General features: G+C 39.2%; 1 protein-coding gene across 1 annotated transcript in view; it reads left to right on the forward strand.

The window, feature by feature from the left end:
• The window catches only part of ADAMTSL3 (ADAMTS like 3), a gene marked incomplete at both ends in the record, with an annotated part of 180,023 nt that overhangs the window by 150,404 nt on the left and 13,155 nt on the right, over positions 1-16,464 (forward strand). Inside the window, 3 exons of the mRNA XM_080626663.1 lie at positions 3,574-4,654; positions 6,810-6,937; positions 7,371-7,499. Coding sequence (XP_080482789.1) covers positions 3,574-4,654; positions 6,810-6,937; positions 7,371-7,499 — 1,338 coding nt within the window. The remainder of the gene's footprint in view (positions 1-3,573; positions 4,655-6,809; positions 6,938-7,370; positions 7,500-16,464) is intronic.

Raw genomic sequence — 16,464 nt, forward strand, 5'->3', positions numbered from 1 at the left:
TATGAACCTGTGCTCTCCTTCCTTTATAAAGGAGACTTTAAAGGAGACATTATTAGGATGTAGATTTGGGGAGCAGGATGCTGAAAAGGAAGGGAAAAAGGAGGGCTGTTATGTTTGAGGTGGGAGAAAACCAAAAGCCTTCATTGAATAACCTGGTTTTGATCACAGCTCACAGAGATAGACATGTTTCGACCCAGTTCATAGTGCTGTCAAAAAATAGCTACTTTATACATTTTGAAACTTTGCTTTAAAAACTATTCACAAAGCAAAATAAGAAATAGAATAATTACTGATTCATACATAATATGAAACTTCTTTTCCTGGCCTACATTTCAGATTAATGTGCCGAAATCCTGAGGTTCAAAACTCCACTTAAAAGCCCTGTGGACTTTCAGGAATGTCCTTGGCATAAGGTTTAATAAAATATTTCGAGCTGCGTATCTATCTGAATTTAATTAATTGTGGATAGCTGAATGGCAGTGTAGCTGGGTTGCAAATTGCTTAGCACAGACTGATATTAAAGTTAGGTTGTCAGGTTCCACCACAGTGCCAAGAAAGCAGGACAGTGGACTGCAGAGGGAGTGTGATTGTGCTGAATGGGTGCAGATCGAAGTCATACAAGAGAATCACTGTCCTCCTTATCTCCACAACCCTTTGGAGCAAGCCCTTGCAGCTCAGAACTGCCTGGCAATTCCCTGCCTATGCAACAGGAGGGCAGGGGAAGGCATGAGACACGTCCATATCCTTAGTTCCAGATTGGCTTTAGCAGAAGGGGCCAGGGCAGTGGCAGCAACAGGGTTTGGATTCATGAGAACATTCAGGAGGTATTTCCTCTTCCTGTAGCCATGGATTCAGGCTGCCTTGAAGGGGCAGTGAATAGAAGGCAGGGACATAGCATGGCCCTAGGATGGGCAGATGAGTGAAGCAGACCCAGTGAAGAGTGGTGCGGGTCATGGCATGCATGAAGTTAGGGATTCTTGCCTTTTAAAGCAGTGTTTCTAAATGCGTCTCCTCAGTTTATGCTTCTGTGGGTCAGATGAGCTCCTTCTTTACTGCCTTATGACAGTGCTGAGGCATTTTAGACTTAATCTTTTTCCCTGGGACTAGTAATCATAGCTGGTTTCTACTTAATAAGCCCTGTTAAGTCAGAAACATTTCTGACTGCGGGCTCTGAGCTGTAGGAAGTAACACCAGACTAGCCCTGAGGTCACCAGGACCTGAGGCCCAGCTAAAGCTGTAGAGGACCACTGGAGGTCATAGACACAGATGGATTTGTACTAGGTGATAATGAGGTCTAATGGCTCCAGTACAATCTAATCCTTCAGCAAGCTTTACCTTGTAGTAAAAAAATGCTCCCAAACAGTCCATTACCTCAGCAGATGTGAGACTGGATGATACTAAGGATCTAGAAAATGCATGCTTATGTGGCCTCATATGTTCATCTGACCTTATATATTTATATGGCCTGCCATCCAGAACTCTGAACTTTGTTTCACTCCTGGCCTTGCTAACCAGTCACCAGTAAAAACATACACACCCTTTAGTGTTGAACTGCTAATGAGAGTTAGTGGTCTTTCCTTTTATAAAAAATGAAATGGATGAGACTTGTTAACATATTTATAAGTATGCACTGGTATTAATTCCATGTTGGAATAACTAGTGTAAACAGACCACAGCCTGAAGTATTTTCATTTGTGTGTTTAAAGTTACACTTACTGTGTCTGTAAGTTGGATTTTGGAAATTGAAGATTTAATACTGGAATGCTTCCCTAAAAATAAATAATTTGGGCCCAATAACTTATTAAAAACAGGATGCTGCTTTAATAATCTTAGTAAACTGAGTGCTGAAGCAATTTATTTGTTGTACCATGTGAAATGGTTGAAAGAACTTGTATCTGGGTAACGAGGATCGATTTAAAAGCTGTGTGATTATGAAACCGTGATATTCCCCACAGGTCTGAACTCATTACCCGAAACATTGAAAATAACTATTTTGTTTTATAAGCATAAGAATACACTCTAGGGTGTAGTTCATACAGCGTACACACTTATTGAATGCTTGAAGCATTTAGCTTTTCACCTATTTCTTCACAGCATATTTGAAGTACATGTATGGAAGAAGCATGCAGTTTTTCAAATATCATTTGTGTGTCATCACTGAAGTTGTCATTTTATTTATGTACCTACCAAGTGGATAGTGATACTGATTTCAGGTTCAGGCGCACTGAGAATCATTTCGGTTTCTGTGTCCATTTTTTGGCTCATCAACTCAACTCATTCTGCGGTCTCCAAGTTTTTTCTCTGTCACATACCAGAAGGCTGGGTTACCAAACACAATTGGATTGCTTTCTAGCACCAATGTAGAGTGTTTCCCAACTCTTCCCAGATGGCCAATTTCATCTTCCATGGAACGAACTTGGGGGGTGCCTGCCCTTGCTCTGAGCCTCCTACAGCACTTTATTGCTCACCTACCTAGTGTTTTCTCACCTAGTGTGAGATTAGTTCTGATCAAAGTGGGGCACAGTAGCTGCCAGCAGTGAGTCAACCCAGTGGTATCCAAACCATTGCAGTCATTCTCATGTTGTCTTCAGTGTGCCCATCCAGCCACTGCTAGGAAAGCCTGCCTGTGGTGGGGTTCATTCAGGCAGTGCCCTAGAAACCCTTGAGTATCCAAGTTCCTGCAGTACAATGCAGGAGAAACTTCATAATACTCACTGTCTCCATCCCCAGTCTGAGTAAAGCTTAATGCTGTTATTGTCTGCTTTTGCCAATTCATCTGATTACTATATTCATTCTCTCAAAATTTTGACTTATTTCTCTCTTTCCATCCTTCCCTCTCTACTTTCTTGGCACAACACTGTGAGCAACTCGTCTTTCAACCCAAAGAAATTATGCTCAGCCAGTGATTACAGGGTGGCTTTGCTTGTTGCATGTACTGTGTCTTCACTGACTGTTTCTTTCATCTCCTATGTCGCTATCAATTTGGCTTGACTCAAGCAGACAACCAGCATGGCCAGCCAATAATTTAAATAACAGTCAAGGGGAGCCTTACTTTTTGGATAGGTTTTCTTTTATTTAGGTCATTCTGCGAGCAGCAGTGTCAAATGTGTCAAATGTGGGGAAAGTGATAGTGTTCAAATTTTTTCCATTAAATTTTTCCATTCCCATCATGCCTAGCCTTTCTGAGGCAACAATACAAAATATATAGGAAATATAATCATATAAGATTATATCTGATTATATATATTATATAAATTAATATAAGTCATGTATATATCCATTTATGTATGTGTGCCTCATCTATGTCCTTCATATAGGTACATATTGCCTATATCTTTTTATTGTTAGGAGATATGGGGAAGAAGCAATAGAATTCTTGGCTGGAGTTGGGGAATGTTATGGTTTCATGTTGTTCATATTTTTGCATTTTTGTGACTGAGATAAAAGCTCAGCATGTTGCAATCTGACTTGAACAAAGCCAGGAGAAGCTCTGTCAAGCATTCTGTGAAAAGCAGATTTTGTAAGCATGAGTGCCAACGATTAGATGCTTTTCAACGCTATGTTTTCTTTCAGAGATTAAACCAAAACTTCCAGAGAAGTATTCTGCTCATGGACCTCAGATTGTCAGTATTCATCGAGTCTACATTCAAACAAGACAAGAGAAGCGCATTAATTTTACCATAGGAAGCCGAGCCTACTTACTTCCGAAAACATCTGTTGTAATTAAGTGCCCTGTACGGAGGTTCCAGAAATCACTTATCCGGTGGGAGAAAGATGGACAACACTTACAAAACTCTAAAAGACTTGGCATCACTAAGTCAGGCTCACTGAAAATACATAGTCTTGAAGCCACTGATATTGGAGTGTACCGGTGTATTGCAGGCCCTGTGCATGAAACATTTGTACTCAAACTCATTGGTACTGACAACAGATTGATAGAACCACCAAATCTGAGAAAACATGCCAGTGAAGCCAGTAACACTGATCACAATGAAGCCAACAGCTTTGGGGCTAAATGGCATAAAATGAGCAAAATGTGGCAAATGTGGAGTAAGAAGAATCAGCTTTATCTGGGTGACAGGCAAATAAATGATCAGCCATTTCTGCGAAACCTTGGAACCTTTGGAAGTAATTCAGCAGAAGACTTCAGCTCTCATGAATTCAAGAACAAGCGACTGGAGGCAGCAGTTCTCCAAGGAGCCTACAGCATGGACACTGCGCAGTTTGAAGAACTGATAAGGAACATGAGTCAGCTCATTGAAGCTGGGGAAGTCAATGATGACTTGGCATCCCAGGTCATTTACCAATTAGTTGCTGAATTATCTAAGCCTCCACAACCAACTACTGAAAAATGGAGGGTGGCCCAGGATGAGAAACGTGCCTCAAAACTCAAAGGCAAATCACCAAATGAATCTGAACGTTTCAGCACAAAAGCTGTTGATAAGTTAATGTTTGACCAGAAGGTTCCTGTTATTATGAGGCAAAAAGAAATTCCTCGAGTTTCCTTCAACAAAACAGTAACTGTACGAATTGGAAATACAGTTTATCTGACCAAGAATACTCATACTGTTAATCTACTGTGTGAAACAGCTGGTATTAGTGAAGTGAAATATACTTGGACAAAAGATGGCGAGACATTAAAAGCCTCTGAGAAGTAAGTAAATATCTTTTATTTTTGAATGACTTATTATGTTGCTATCAACTGTAAAAATCCACCTGCTGTGCAATATCAAAAAGCATACTGTTGTGAAAATGAGATAAGCATGAACCCTGTGCCTTCCTCCTATTTAAGTAATTTGCTTTTTTTCTTTCAAGTGTCTGTCATGTGGTTTGGCTTCACTAGCATCCATTTCTACAATATTACATGGAAGGGTTGCCTTTTTTTGCTAGGTTTGGATGTTCTACCTGTATTTTGTGATCTGTCTTAATTATTTCAGCTGCATCAGCAAATGAAGAGATTTATACTCAAGAAGCCTGCTGGATTAGTTTAGATACCAGATATAGTGGGAACACATTAAAAACTTGTGCCATCTTTTCATAGATGAAAAGTCATAGTTCTTACTCATTCTTTCTTCTGAAGGAGGGAAAACATCACTGGTACCCTCACCATCCTTCAGCACGGTAAATCTTTAGGTAACTGTAGCTGCATACTTTCAATTTAAAAAGAAAGAATTAGATTTTATGTTTGGTTTCTTTTTCCCAATACTCTAAAATTTACAAGTATTTCTATTGAGGACAGTGGAATACAAAATAATAAAGCACCTGTACTACCATCACATTGGGGAACTATACCTGAAGGACAAGTACAGCAAGTGTGTGTTATACGCAGATACTTGCTCAGGACTGAGCAAATACTTTTACTTCATTGCTGATAAATTAGAAACTCACCTGATAATATTAGTGTTAACTTCATGTGTGAGCCTCTTGGAATTAGAGCTAGCTCTTGAGTCATGAAACAAAATGATTCTGAAATGATAAAGGTGCTTTTGGCTATTTCTCAACATACTTAACTGGTTAACTGCACTGCCAAGAAAAATACACTTCTGCAGGGCTATCAATTAAAGCAAAGACATCAAAACTAAGCCATTTTAAAAAGTGCAAATGTTTTTGGAACCATGTTGCTCCCACCAGTTATGTTTATTTTGCAAAATACGCATAATTTGCCATTAATTTGTTGCAAGTGATACTTTCATTTTTTGGACATGATGGTGTTTTGTTTAGTCACGTGTATCTGTGTGATTCCTAATGTCTACTTCCGTAAGTTGCCTTCATTTTAGCCCAGATATTCTTGCTCCTAAGTGATACACTGACGAAGAGGGTTTCTTTCCTATTTTTTTCACAGCCAGGTTTGTTATATACAAACCCATACATATGTGTGTGTGAACTCAAAGGCCAGTGACATTAACAGTATTACATCTGAAAAAGAATGTGAAGAGACAAATGGGCTTTTTACCTGTTGGTTTGTAGCAGGTGGCCACACTTGAGCCATGCAGGAGATGGCTTGTTTTGTTGAGACACAAGTATTTTTAATATGTTTTTGTATATCTCTTTTGTAAGTGTAATCAGTGAAAGAGCTACAGGTTTTTTGAACATAATGAGTGTTCAGCATACTTCAGGTTACAAGGCGAAAAACTCCAGGCAGCTGTTTTCAGCCTCTTTCCCAGCCTGTGATGCTTGCTTTCATATATTGTCCTTCAGATGGCAGGCAAGATATTCAAGATACCTGTGAGGTTTTGCTGCAAGACTTTAGCTTTCATAATGACAATATTAAAACCAAATCAAAACCAACGAACCAAAACAAACACCTCTTTCCCCTTCTCCTCCCCCCACCCCAAAAAATTAAAAGAAACCCCACCAAAAACCACCCCCAAAAAAACCCCAAAGCCTACAGTAATTTCAAAGTCAGATTAGACCGTACATCTGTGAACTTCCCAGTCCTGCTGAAAACAAACTTGCTCTGGAGAGATGGATTTCTTGCCAAGCCTAATACTTTTAATTGTGGTAGTCTGATTTATTCATGCTGCTTCTCGTGAGGGATTCTGGTTTGTAGTAGCAAACTCACTATCCTCCAAAGGGCTGCAACTAGGACACAGCTTTGTAGAAGGAGGACATCTGAAGAATCTTCCATGCATGTATCTCTTAGAGCTCACCTTTGTCATCAGAGGAGGCAGAACTGTGACTGCATGCACTGGTCTAGAATAGGAAACCCTAAAAAGCAGATTTGCTGCTGTTTCTGTAATTTCTGCAAGAAGATTCAGCTGAGTTTGCCCCACGGTGGCAACTCTGGTCTTTCCTTGAATGTTGTGCAGGGTGATCCTGGACACTGTTGGAAAAGTGCAGATTCAGAATCCTACTCAAAAGGAACTTGGTACATACGGATGCCTGGTGGTTAATGACTTTGGGTTTGATATGGAAACATCACTGCTATTGCGTGCAGGTAAGACTGTAGCAGCCACAGAATTGAACATGGGTTTGAGTTTTGGTATTCTGTTTGGTTTTGCGTTTGGGTGGTTTTTGGTTGGGTTTTGGGTTTTTTTTTTTTGAGCGGGGAGGTTGTTTTTTGGTTTTGTTTGGTTTTTACATATATATATACGTATATATGAGCACCCATCCCCACTCCAATGTGAAATAGCTTCTTTCATTGGAAATCCCTGAAACCCTTCCTGATTTAATAGGTATCAGTAAGATGGTACTGTTGCCCTAAAACACAGCTGGTGTGAACTCAGTCCGCTTGTACTTATCCCACCTGTATTTTCTGGCTGTTGTTTTGCGAGCTGTATTCTGTTCCAAACACAATGAATTTAAATACAGGATCTACATTTAAAAGTCAAATAAAGCTTTTAAAACTGGTTATTCCTTTAATTTCAAAGAGATTCCTGTCATCTTGTCCTCTGTGTTAAATGTCACAAATTTGGAAGCCAGCAGTCTCTCAGCAGTGGTTGGAGGTACAATCGTGGCAAGAACTGGAGCAAATATTACAGTTGAATGTCCCATGAAAGGTAAGAAAGAACTGCACTGAATTTCCTTGTAATGCTGAAATCAGAAGTTTACCTTACATCTTGGAAGAAATCACCAGTGAAGGCAGAAAATCATTGATCATTAGTCATGCTTTTATTAGGCATGTCACCCACACCAGCACTATTTCTTTTCTGTCACTTTAATTTATACACACATGTATATGTTCAAACAGACTTGCCTTTAAAAGTACTTTTCTTTCCATGAAGTTGTCTGAGGCTCCACTACAGAGCTTAAAGCCCACCAGAGTGAATGACTATCTTGCAGGAGTAGCAGGCATGGCCAGCTGACTTGCTCATCAGAGAACTTTCCTTATCCCTATTTGAGGTGCACATATGTCTAGACTGTTGTTAAAACCGAAAATGAAATCTCCAGCTGTAGCGTAATAGAACTTTAAACCTGATGGTGAAGTAAACTTACCTTTTAGAGCCATCAGTCTGCAGCTGCAGTAAGGAAACAAAGACAAATGCCGAGCCATGAACATACAGATATTTTCTAGCTCAACATCTGTGGAGGAGCATTAATGTTAAGCAGAAGCTCCATGCATTACACACTTCACAGCTTTATTTTATTTTCTACTCCTTTGTTGGAAAGGTACATATTTTTAATCTCATCATTACTATCTGTTACATTTAAATTGTAAGATTTAACTCACAGTGGTAATATTCTGTCAAATATTTAATAAGCTAAGGTCAGCCTTTTGTACCTTGTTGAAGAAGATGTATGAAAATTGCCTCATAGTGCAGAGACTTCAGAGAAGCCAGTGCCATTCACATTTGTATTGCTGGGGGAGTGCATATCCAAAGGCATGTTGATACTAAACAGGAGTAGTGATAGAAATATATGTATGCAAATAGTTCTGCATAAAATAGTGGCGCCAGGCTGATGTATATTAGGACATGTGGCTCTGCTACTCACTGCTGTACCAAGGCTTATTCTTTGATGAAGTAATATTTTCCAACTATAGTTTGGCAACTCTATGCATAACTGACCTACATCTCAAATTCAGCAGAGAGTTAGTGTCCCACTGTTAATATTAATATTGTTAGGATGGGTAAGCAGTTACCAATTTAAATATAAATTAATATTTTCACATGGGACTGTAGATTTCCAAATGTTTTAGAATTGTGTATATTTGTGAGCCAAACTTTAGCTATGCTATGACACCAGTGTTGACTTAAAAAGTGATTTATCTAATTGCTTTATTTCCTGTCATTGCAAGGAAGTAAGTATTACTGTTTGTGAATAAAATAGAGCTTGCATGTCTTAAAATGTCACTAAGCCTAGAAGCAGAAAAACTTATGCAATGATGTAAGCAGAGTTTTTCTGTTCTCATTTCCTTAATGAAAAGTAATAAGCCACTGACTTTGGAAGATTGAACTTAACGGCATTTTATGCTAATATATATCTGTCTAATAGTTGGGACCCCAAAATAAGTCCATTTGTGATGTAACAAGATGAGAACTTTGTGAAAGCTAATAAAACATCGTGTGAATTATCAGATAAGAAATAGTTTGAATTAGAAGATGCTAATATTTTTATGCATTTTAGCATCAAGCAAGCAACATGAATCTGCAAGGGTGCTTTTCTCCTCAGCAGCCATGTTGATTTACAGTAATAACCTTTTGCCTTCTTGGAGTAATACCACTGCAAATCATTACAATTAATATCTAAGTAAAAATGCTATTGGACAGTGATGGATTGTGACTGTCAGTCATCTGGGGTTCTCTCAGAATGAACTGTAAATGTAATTATAAGAGAGCTGTTCTCTTAGTATCAGGGAGACCTTGGCTAGATCTGGAGCGCCTTTTCTTCAATGCCATTCTTCCTGAATGCTCAGAAAGAAGGATGCATTTTCTCTGTGGATGACATCTTCTCTTCATGACCTGAGTGAGGTGTAGCTATATAAGACTTCTTGTGTTCATATTCTGCTACATAGTTATGCAGGATCCTTCTACAAAGACATTACTCATGCAGATTTCTCAGTGGCATCAAGCAGATGTATCTGATCTATTGGACTACTTGCTAGCCCATAAAACAGTTCTCCATAAGAACCATCTAATGAAGAAGGTGTTTCCATGTGTGTGAAGAATATTAGTGCCATGCCACTAGCAGAATTCTCAAATTACTTTTAAATTTCTTGACTGCATTGACTTCTGAGGGGGTTTTCTGTAGACTGAAAAACCTGTAATACTTTTTCATAGTTGTTCAAATCATAGTTTTCTCTACGTATTTAGTGGTACATTTTGTGTCTAGCAGTGTAAGGTCTATTCAGGAATTTTCTTTCTGAAACACATGAAAATTCTGCACATATGCAAAATGGTAAATTGATGGTTCCTTTAGGTGAGAATATCATGCCATAGAGCAGAACTTCAGCTGGAAGTAGAAGTAGCCTACCCACCAGTCTGACAAAGGCAGTTGGGAAAGGTAGAACAGAGGTGATGTAAGGAAAGATATACTTCCCAGCTTCCTTTGCTGCCTGGTAAATAGCTGTACAATACAGCCTTTAATTATTCAAGGCCTGAAGAGAACTACATGTATTCCACTTAAGGGGCCCTGAGTTCATTAGGGCACGTTACACAGGACAGCTCTTGTTTGATGGTTCTAACGGCAAAGATGTGAAGTTTAATATTAGGTGCAGGGTTAGCCAGCTGACAGCAGGGTTTTTACTTTTTTCATTGTTACTGATTTGGTTCTTTTTATCCCTTTGGAAGTCTGTCTTGTACACTCCAAAAGTCACATTCAGATGGAAAAAAACTTTGAAATGCTAAAGAGGGGTGTATCCTAATAAGCAGAAGAACATCAAAGGAAAGATTAAGAAAAGTTAGCTAAACTGCTGAAGCTAATAGCATTGGTTTCTCTTTTTCATTTATAACAAAACTATTTTTCCACTAATTATAATAAACTCACTTTTATAGCTCCCACACGAGCATGTGCTACAAGATATTCATAATGTTCTGGATAGATTCATATTCCATTCTTACAGCCAAGAGCTTTTCAATCAACACACATGGTATAAATATCAATACTGATTGCTCCAAATTGCTCTTGGATAACATTTATTGTATTTGCAGAAAAGATCGACTTGTGATTATTACTAAAATAAACTTAAACTGTCAGACTCCATTTATTGTGAAACCTTGAAAGTTCTGAGCTGAAGTAAATAGGGAGGAAAGATGAAAATATGTATAAAATGTGCGTTGTCTGCCACCAGCTGGTGAGAGAGCAGAAGGGAAATACACTGAACTGAGGTTGGTTGTATTGTGTACATTATATCGCACCTCTGAAATATCTTGGCACAGAGGCTTTTAAAAGTAGAAACTCCATTCTTCATACAACTTCTGCATTCCTATGAATATATTTTGGCTCTCTAAGGATAACATGTTGATAAAAAATTGTTAGGAATACACAAAACCTGTTGAATCAGGGTCCATCTTTCTGCACATACTTTTCACAAAGATGGACCAGCTACTTGCTGTCAATATTGGAACTTGAAACAGGTCCAGAAAAATATCATGATTTTTGATTTTCCATCTGTTCCTTCATTTACCCACGCTATTCCAAATGTATCTTTAATGCTGTTCTTTGTCTTCTATGCTTAACCCCTCTGAAGGCATCTCAGTGAAGAAAAAGAGCAGTTTAATACACAGGATTCTGGCTCTTGGTTTCTTTTAGGGTTTTTGTGTGTTTTTCTAAAAGATATTAATTACGGATTTCAAAGGCTTAAAGGAATAAATACAGACTTATTTTAGAAGAAAGGAATGATGCTATTTATAATTAGTGTAATAAAAGGAATATCTGTTGCTTTCATGCTTCTTTTTACTCTATGTGCATCTATATTATTTTTTGTTTGGAACAAGTACAAGTTGGAAGGACTGAAAGATGTACCTCGAAAGCTTAACTGTGCTTTGCTTTGTGTCTTGCAGCAATCTAGGAACCTGAAAACTAAATCTCTTTGATATGACTACACTTGAAAGGTGTGCCTGGGGACTCTACCTATTACTTTTCAAATACTAATGGGCAGTAAGTCCAAGAGTCCAGGCAAGATTCACCAAGCAGCCCAAAGCAACCCTCATCCAAATACACATTGGGTGTGGTTTTGGGATCTCGGTACATACTATGTTTATTTTGAAGTACAGTCCTCTTGCCCTCCACTACTTGCTAATGTAGATCTAGCCTACAGAGTTTGTGAGGATAAAAATGTAGAATCATAGATCAGCTAGGTTGGAAAAGACTTTTAAGACCATCAAGTCCAGTGATGACCGCAGGACTGCCAAGTCCACCACTAAACCATGGCACTGAGGGCCTCATCTACATGTTTTTTGAACACTTCCAGGAATGATGATTCCACCATTTCCCTGGGCCACCCTCTCAGTGAAGAAGTTGTTCCTAATATCCAATCTAAACCTCTCCTGGTGCGGCATGAGGCCATTACCTGTGTAGCTCTTTAATTCTGATAAAATTCTGTTTTCCAAGTCGTTGGGTATGTAGCTACTTTATGACCATAAATGCCTGGGTCCTTGGTGATACAGCATGGCTATTCAGTAAAGGGAAAATATCATTACTACCAGTTAGGCAAAACAGTCTCTGATAACAGTGCTGAATTGCAGAATTGCCCTAATGCACACCAACCAAGTCTCTGTTGGGGGTCGACTACAGAATTGGCTTTAGCAGTCATTTCTGAGTTTAAGAGGATCTCAGTTCATACTTTTTAGCTGCCTAAGCATAGTTGCCTTATTTTAAATGCCTGATTTTGAAAAATATTAGCCTTAACCTTCTGCAGATGGAAAAAAGATCAAGTTCTGTTTGAGCTGACAGCCAGAGAACTAAACAGGACCTGACAGAGTTGTAGAAAGAGTAGGATAGGAAGGGGTCTTGCTTCAGGAACCCCTCTAAGAAGACCACCAGATGTCAGTAAGTATATCTAAATCCTGCCAGATGTTGCTACCACCTAGGAAGATGGGCTGTTGCATGGCTGGGAGGAAGATGTAGAGGCAATAGCTTTGAAGGACTGTGGGAGAATGAGGCAGCGCCAGAGGGCAGGTTGGAGATCAAATGAGGTGCCAAAATGTCTCACACTGGTTCTCTGTCCCAGACTGTTATTCCCAGTGAAGTTGGCAAGATTCATTCAGGTAATTTCAGTAGCAGCATGGTTTAGGCTTTTCAGGGTTCACAAGAAGCTGATTACCCAAGCATAGTTCAGATGAATATAAAGGCAGCTTGTGACTTCTGCTGGAGAAAATACGAAGATGTATCAATCAAAGAAATTGCATTGTAACTTCTGCTAAGTCCACTGTAGGTGTTAGTGAGTGCAGAATAAATAATAATCAGATGACTTTCATTGTGTGTATTACTGACCCGGAATTGTTTCCTCTGAAAGGTGACATGCAAATTTAGCCTCTAAAGTTTAGGTAAACTTTTGGTGAAGTGCAAAAAAATGTGGTTTGTGCCAGCACAGCTCTGCCTTGCTCTCGGATGGGAAATACAGAATACTTTATGAGATTCTACATAGCTGGGGGAAAAATTTCTGAGGACATATCCAATGTTTTAGAGCAAGTAGTTAGTAGGCCAAGATTTTTATGGTGTGTAATATTTCACAGGGCTTTCAAGGATGGAGGAAATTTGGTTTTGAACACTGAATATTTTAAGGGCACCCTATAGTGTGGATTCCTTCTTTTTTCTCCTTTTTTTTTTTTTTTCTTAAACACGTGTTTCACAGTCCCATCCGGAGCTGGAGGTTTTTTCCATAACATTTGCTGTCCCAGGGCCACTCATGGTGGAAAATGACTTTTTTCATGGAACATTGAGTATTTTAGAGCTGTTCCAGTGCTAGTGGAAAATAACCTGTGTTTGAGGTCAGAAAAATAGATTAAACTAATTTTAAAGTTTTATAGCCGCTTAGGTCTATAGTAGAAATTTTTAACATCAGAGGATTTAGGTCCATTGCAAGAGTAAGATTCTGATTTTTTAAGGTTTTTCTAAGATTAAGAAGGCCTGAGTTCAGGAATGAGTCTTTGTTCATGAAGGACAATTACAGCTATCCTTAGTTTTAAGCATGTGTTTAATTACATTCCCTAATAAGGACGGGTTTAGTCCAGTGCTTAAGTGCTTTCCTGACTTGGAGCCATAGGATATGATTGTTTGATTCTGCTACCGGCGGATGTCAGTGATGGATCTCTCACTTGAATCACTGGGATCTAAATTGCACTCAGGGATTTTGAACCTTTGGCAGTTTGGGTGAGTCGATATCTTTGGGCTCATCCCCAGCTGCATCTGCCTGGAGGTGGGATATGAAGGAAACAAAGGTGGCTACAGTCCATCTCTTACCTCTTCCCCTTTGTGTACTGGCTGGGGATCAAACCAGGAACTCCAGCTTGAAACTCTTCTCACTACAATTCTGTAATGAAAAAGGCTCTTAAAGACAGCGTGAAGTCTCTGTGTAAATCAACGCTTATGTAAAGGAGAGTCAAGAATTGAGGCAGGATTAACTCCTCCATGAAGTCCTGCAAGTATGTCCCAAAGCTTAAGTATAATTTCAGCTCTTTTGAGAGGAAAACAAACCAGTAACACTTCATGTTTGTCTTATTAGTTTAGTTTCTACTTGGATAAGAAAACAGTACTTTTAAAGTTTTATTTACATGAGTACTAAAGGGTAAAGTGCAGGTTTTAGGCCTTAAGGCCTAAAAAAACAGAGCTTTTCTTGCATTTTGATGATGTCTTGAACTCTATCCTGCAGTTTCTATGTAGGAAAGTTGGTGCTTTTCGCAATGCTACAATAAGAGTTTTGTCACAAGAGGAATGTGGGAACTGTGTACTTTGCCTGCTTTCTCACAAGAGCTGATGGATGAGACTTCACTCAGTGTACAGTGCTGCATACCAGCAGGGAGGAAAAATCTTATCTCAGAAGTAGTTTACTAAGGAGTCTAATATTTAAAGGGAAAGCATCAAAAATCTGCATGACAAGACCTTTTACACCTGAAATGAATAAATGGTGACGGCATGCTGGGGTTGTGTTACGTGCTATGGTATGAGAAGGAGGTTTATGCAAAGCACTTTCAAGCACAGACACTACTGAAAAAGATAAATACACACCTAAAAATAGGGCTCTTTCGTATCCTCCAACAGTAAGTTTCCCCTGATAGGAATTCCAGAAACTACAGTATACACAGGAACTCAGTGTCTTATGAGAGTTATGGCAGAAAAGGATTTCTAACTGCCAACATGAACATAGAGATAAACTGAAGCTGTCCAGAAGAGCTTGAAATGTACACACTACTTTGCCAAAAGATGCACAGGAGCTGGACTATAAGGGATGTCTTTTCCTCCTGCTTTATTTATTTAATCCATTTATAGGGTGCCTATCAGCAGATAGCACCACACAATAAGCCTTTTTTCTGGCTGTATTCTCCACTGCGTCTGTCTGGATGCATAGCTCCGAAAGGTTTATATCACATTTGTGCTCACCAGGTTTGAGTTCCCCTCAAAGACGGAGTTAGAGTCCCCTGATTTCTAACACAGAGCTGTATCCTGACTGCAGCATGTGTAGTGTTCTGCCCCTTCTCCTCCCTTCAAGCTGTACTCCAGCCTGTAACAGATCCCTGAACTCTTCTCTGAAAGATAGCTTCCTTTTTCCTTTAGCTTAGCATTCAAGCTGACGATTTGTCTTAACGCTCTTAATGGAAATCTAACCAGGAGCCCACGAAAAAGGACACAGAAAGAGCTCAATTGCAAATACCAGTTGTTCTTAAGCAGATGTCCTGGTATTTCCTAGGCTCACTCTCAGGCAGTGGATCATTTTCCACATAATACAAAGGTTGGAGAAAGAAACAGAACCATGAAATGCAAAACCATGAAGGGTCCTCAAAATGATTGTGAAGAGGCTGGCACAGAGGCATACAGTTCACATAGAAATTATTAACTTTTAGATAAAAATCTTACTTTGTGGGAGTTTTGAGTAACATACAATGCAGGAGCGTTGTGGTTACCTCATTACTATTTTCAGCTCAGTCGGCTCACATTCATGGATTCACTCTGAAGGTCTCTTGATAACATTAACTCCAGTCTAAAATGACAGCGTGCTGTCACCACATATAATACGTAATAGTCTTGTTTTCTCCATGTATTTAACTGATGTTTTTTCATGGTTTTCCCCCACCACACACTTCATCTAAGATTGCTTGGATGGCTTCATTGTGCCTTTCAATTGGGCCGGTTGCTGGACTCCCATGCAGGGCTCTGTCCACGCTTCTGCTCCTTACACCTAGAATTTACATTTCTGTATTCACATTATTCACATGAGAATTGGCCTGATTTACCTGTGTGTGTGTGTGTGGTATTCCTTGCTTGTTTCCCCTAAAGAGAAATGTATACTGCTCTTTGGAGAAAGAAAGAGGAATTCTTTGCTTCAACTTAACTAAGTTTAAGGTGTGTGACAGATACCTGATTCTGAACTTAAAATGAGAGGCAAAGTTATTCTGCAGATTTCTTCTGCAAACTGAACTCCAGTCCAGGTTTTAAAAGGCTCTACATGCCTCTGAATGAGACACGGGTAGAGAGCAGAGACCTGGTAATTTTTCTGGGATAAACTCTAGGATACAAACCGAGTTTGGAAGAAGGAAATATTTTATTTAAGTTAAATTCCAGGAATGAAGGACATTTCTGAATGCTGTGGTGAGACCAGAGGGAGGAGGTATCATGGGGTGACATTGGGCTGAAGTTTGATAGAGGCTCACGTTAAAAGCTTAAATTTGAACCTTTCCAAATGTTTTTATGTTTTGTGGAATTTGACTTTAAATCTGTTGACTTCAGTCCCATCTCAGCCATGCTGCTTCTGTCTTATTTTTGGCTGTCGTTGGTCTGCTGGATTTTGGTGCCAGTGCAGGTATTCTGGCTGCAGACCTCTAGGCCTTAGATTAAAACAGCTCAGGATCCTCACAACACCTCTTCAGC

This window comes from Psittacula echo (assembly GCF_963264785.1).
Source record: "Psittacula echo genome assembly, chromosome: 10".
Taxonomy (NCBI): Eukaryota; Metazoa; Chordata; class Aves; order Psittaciformes; family Psittacidae; genus Psittacula; species Psittacula echo.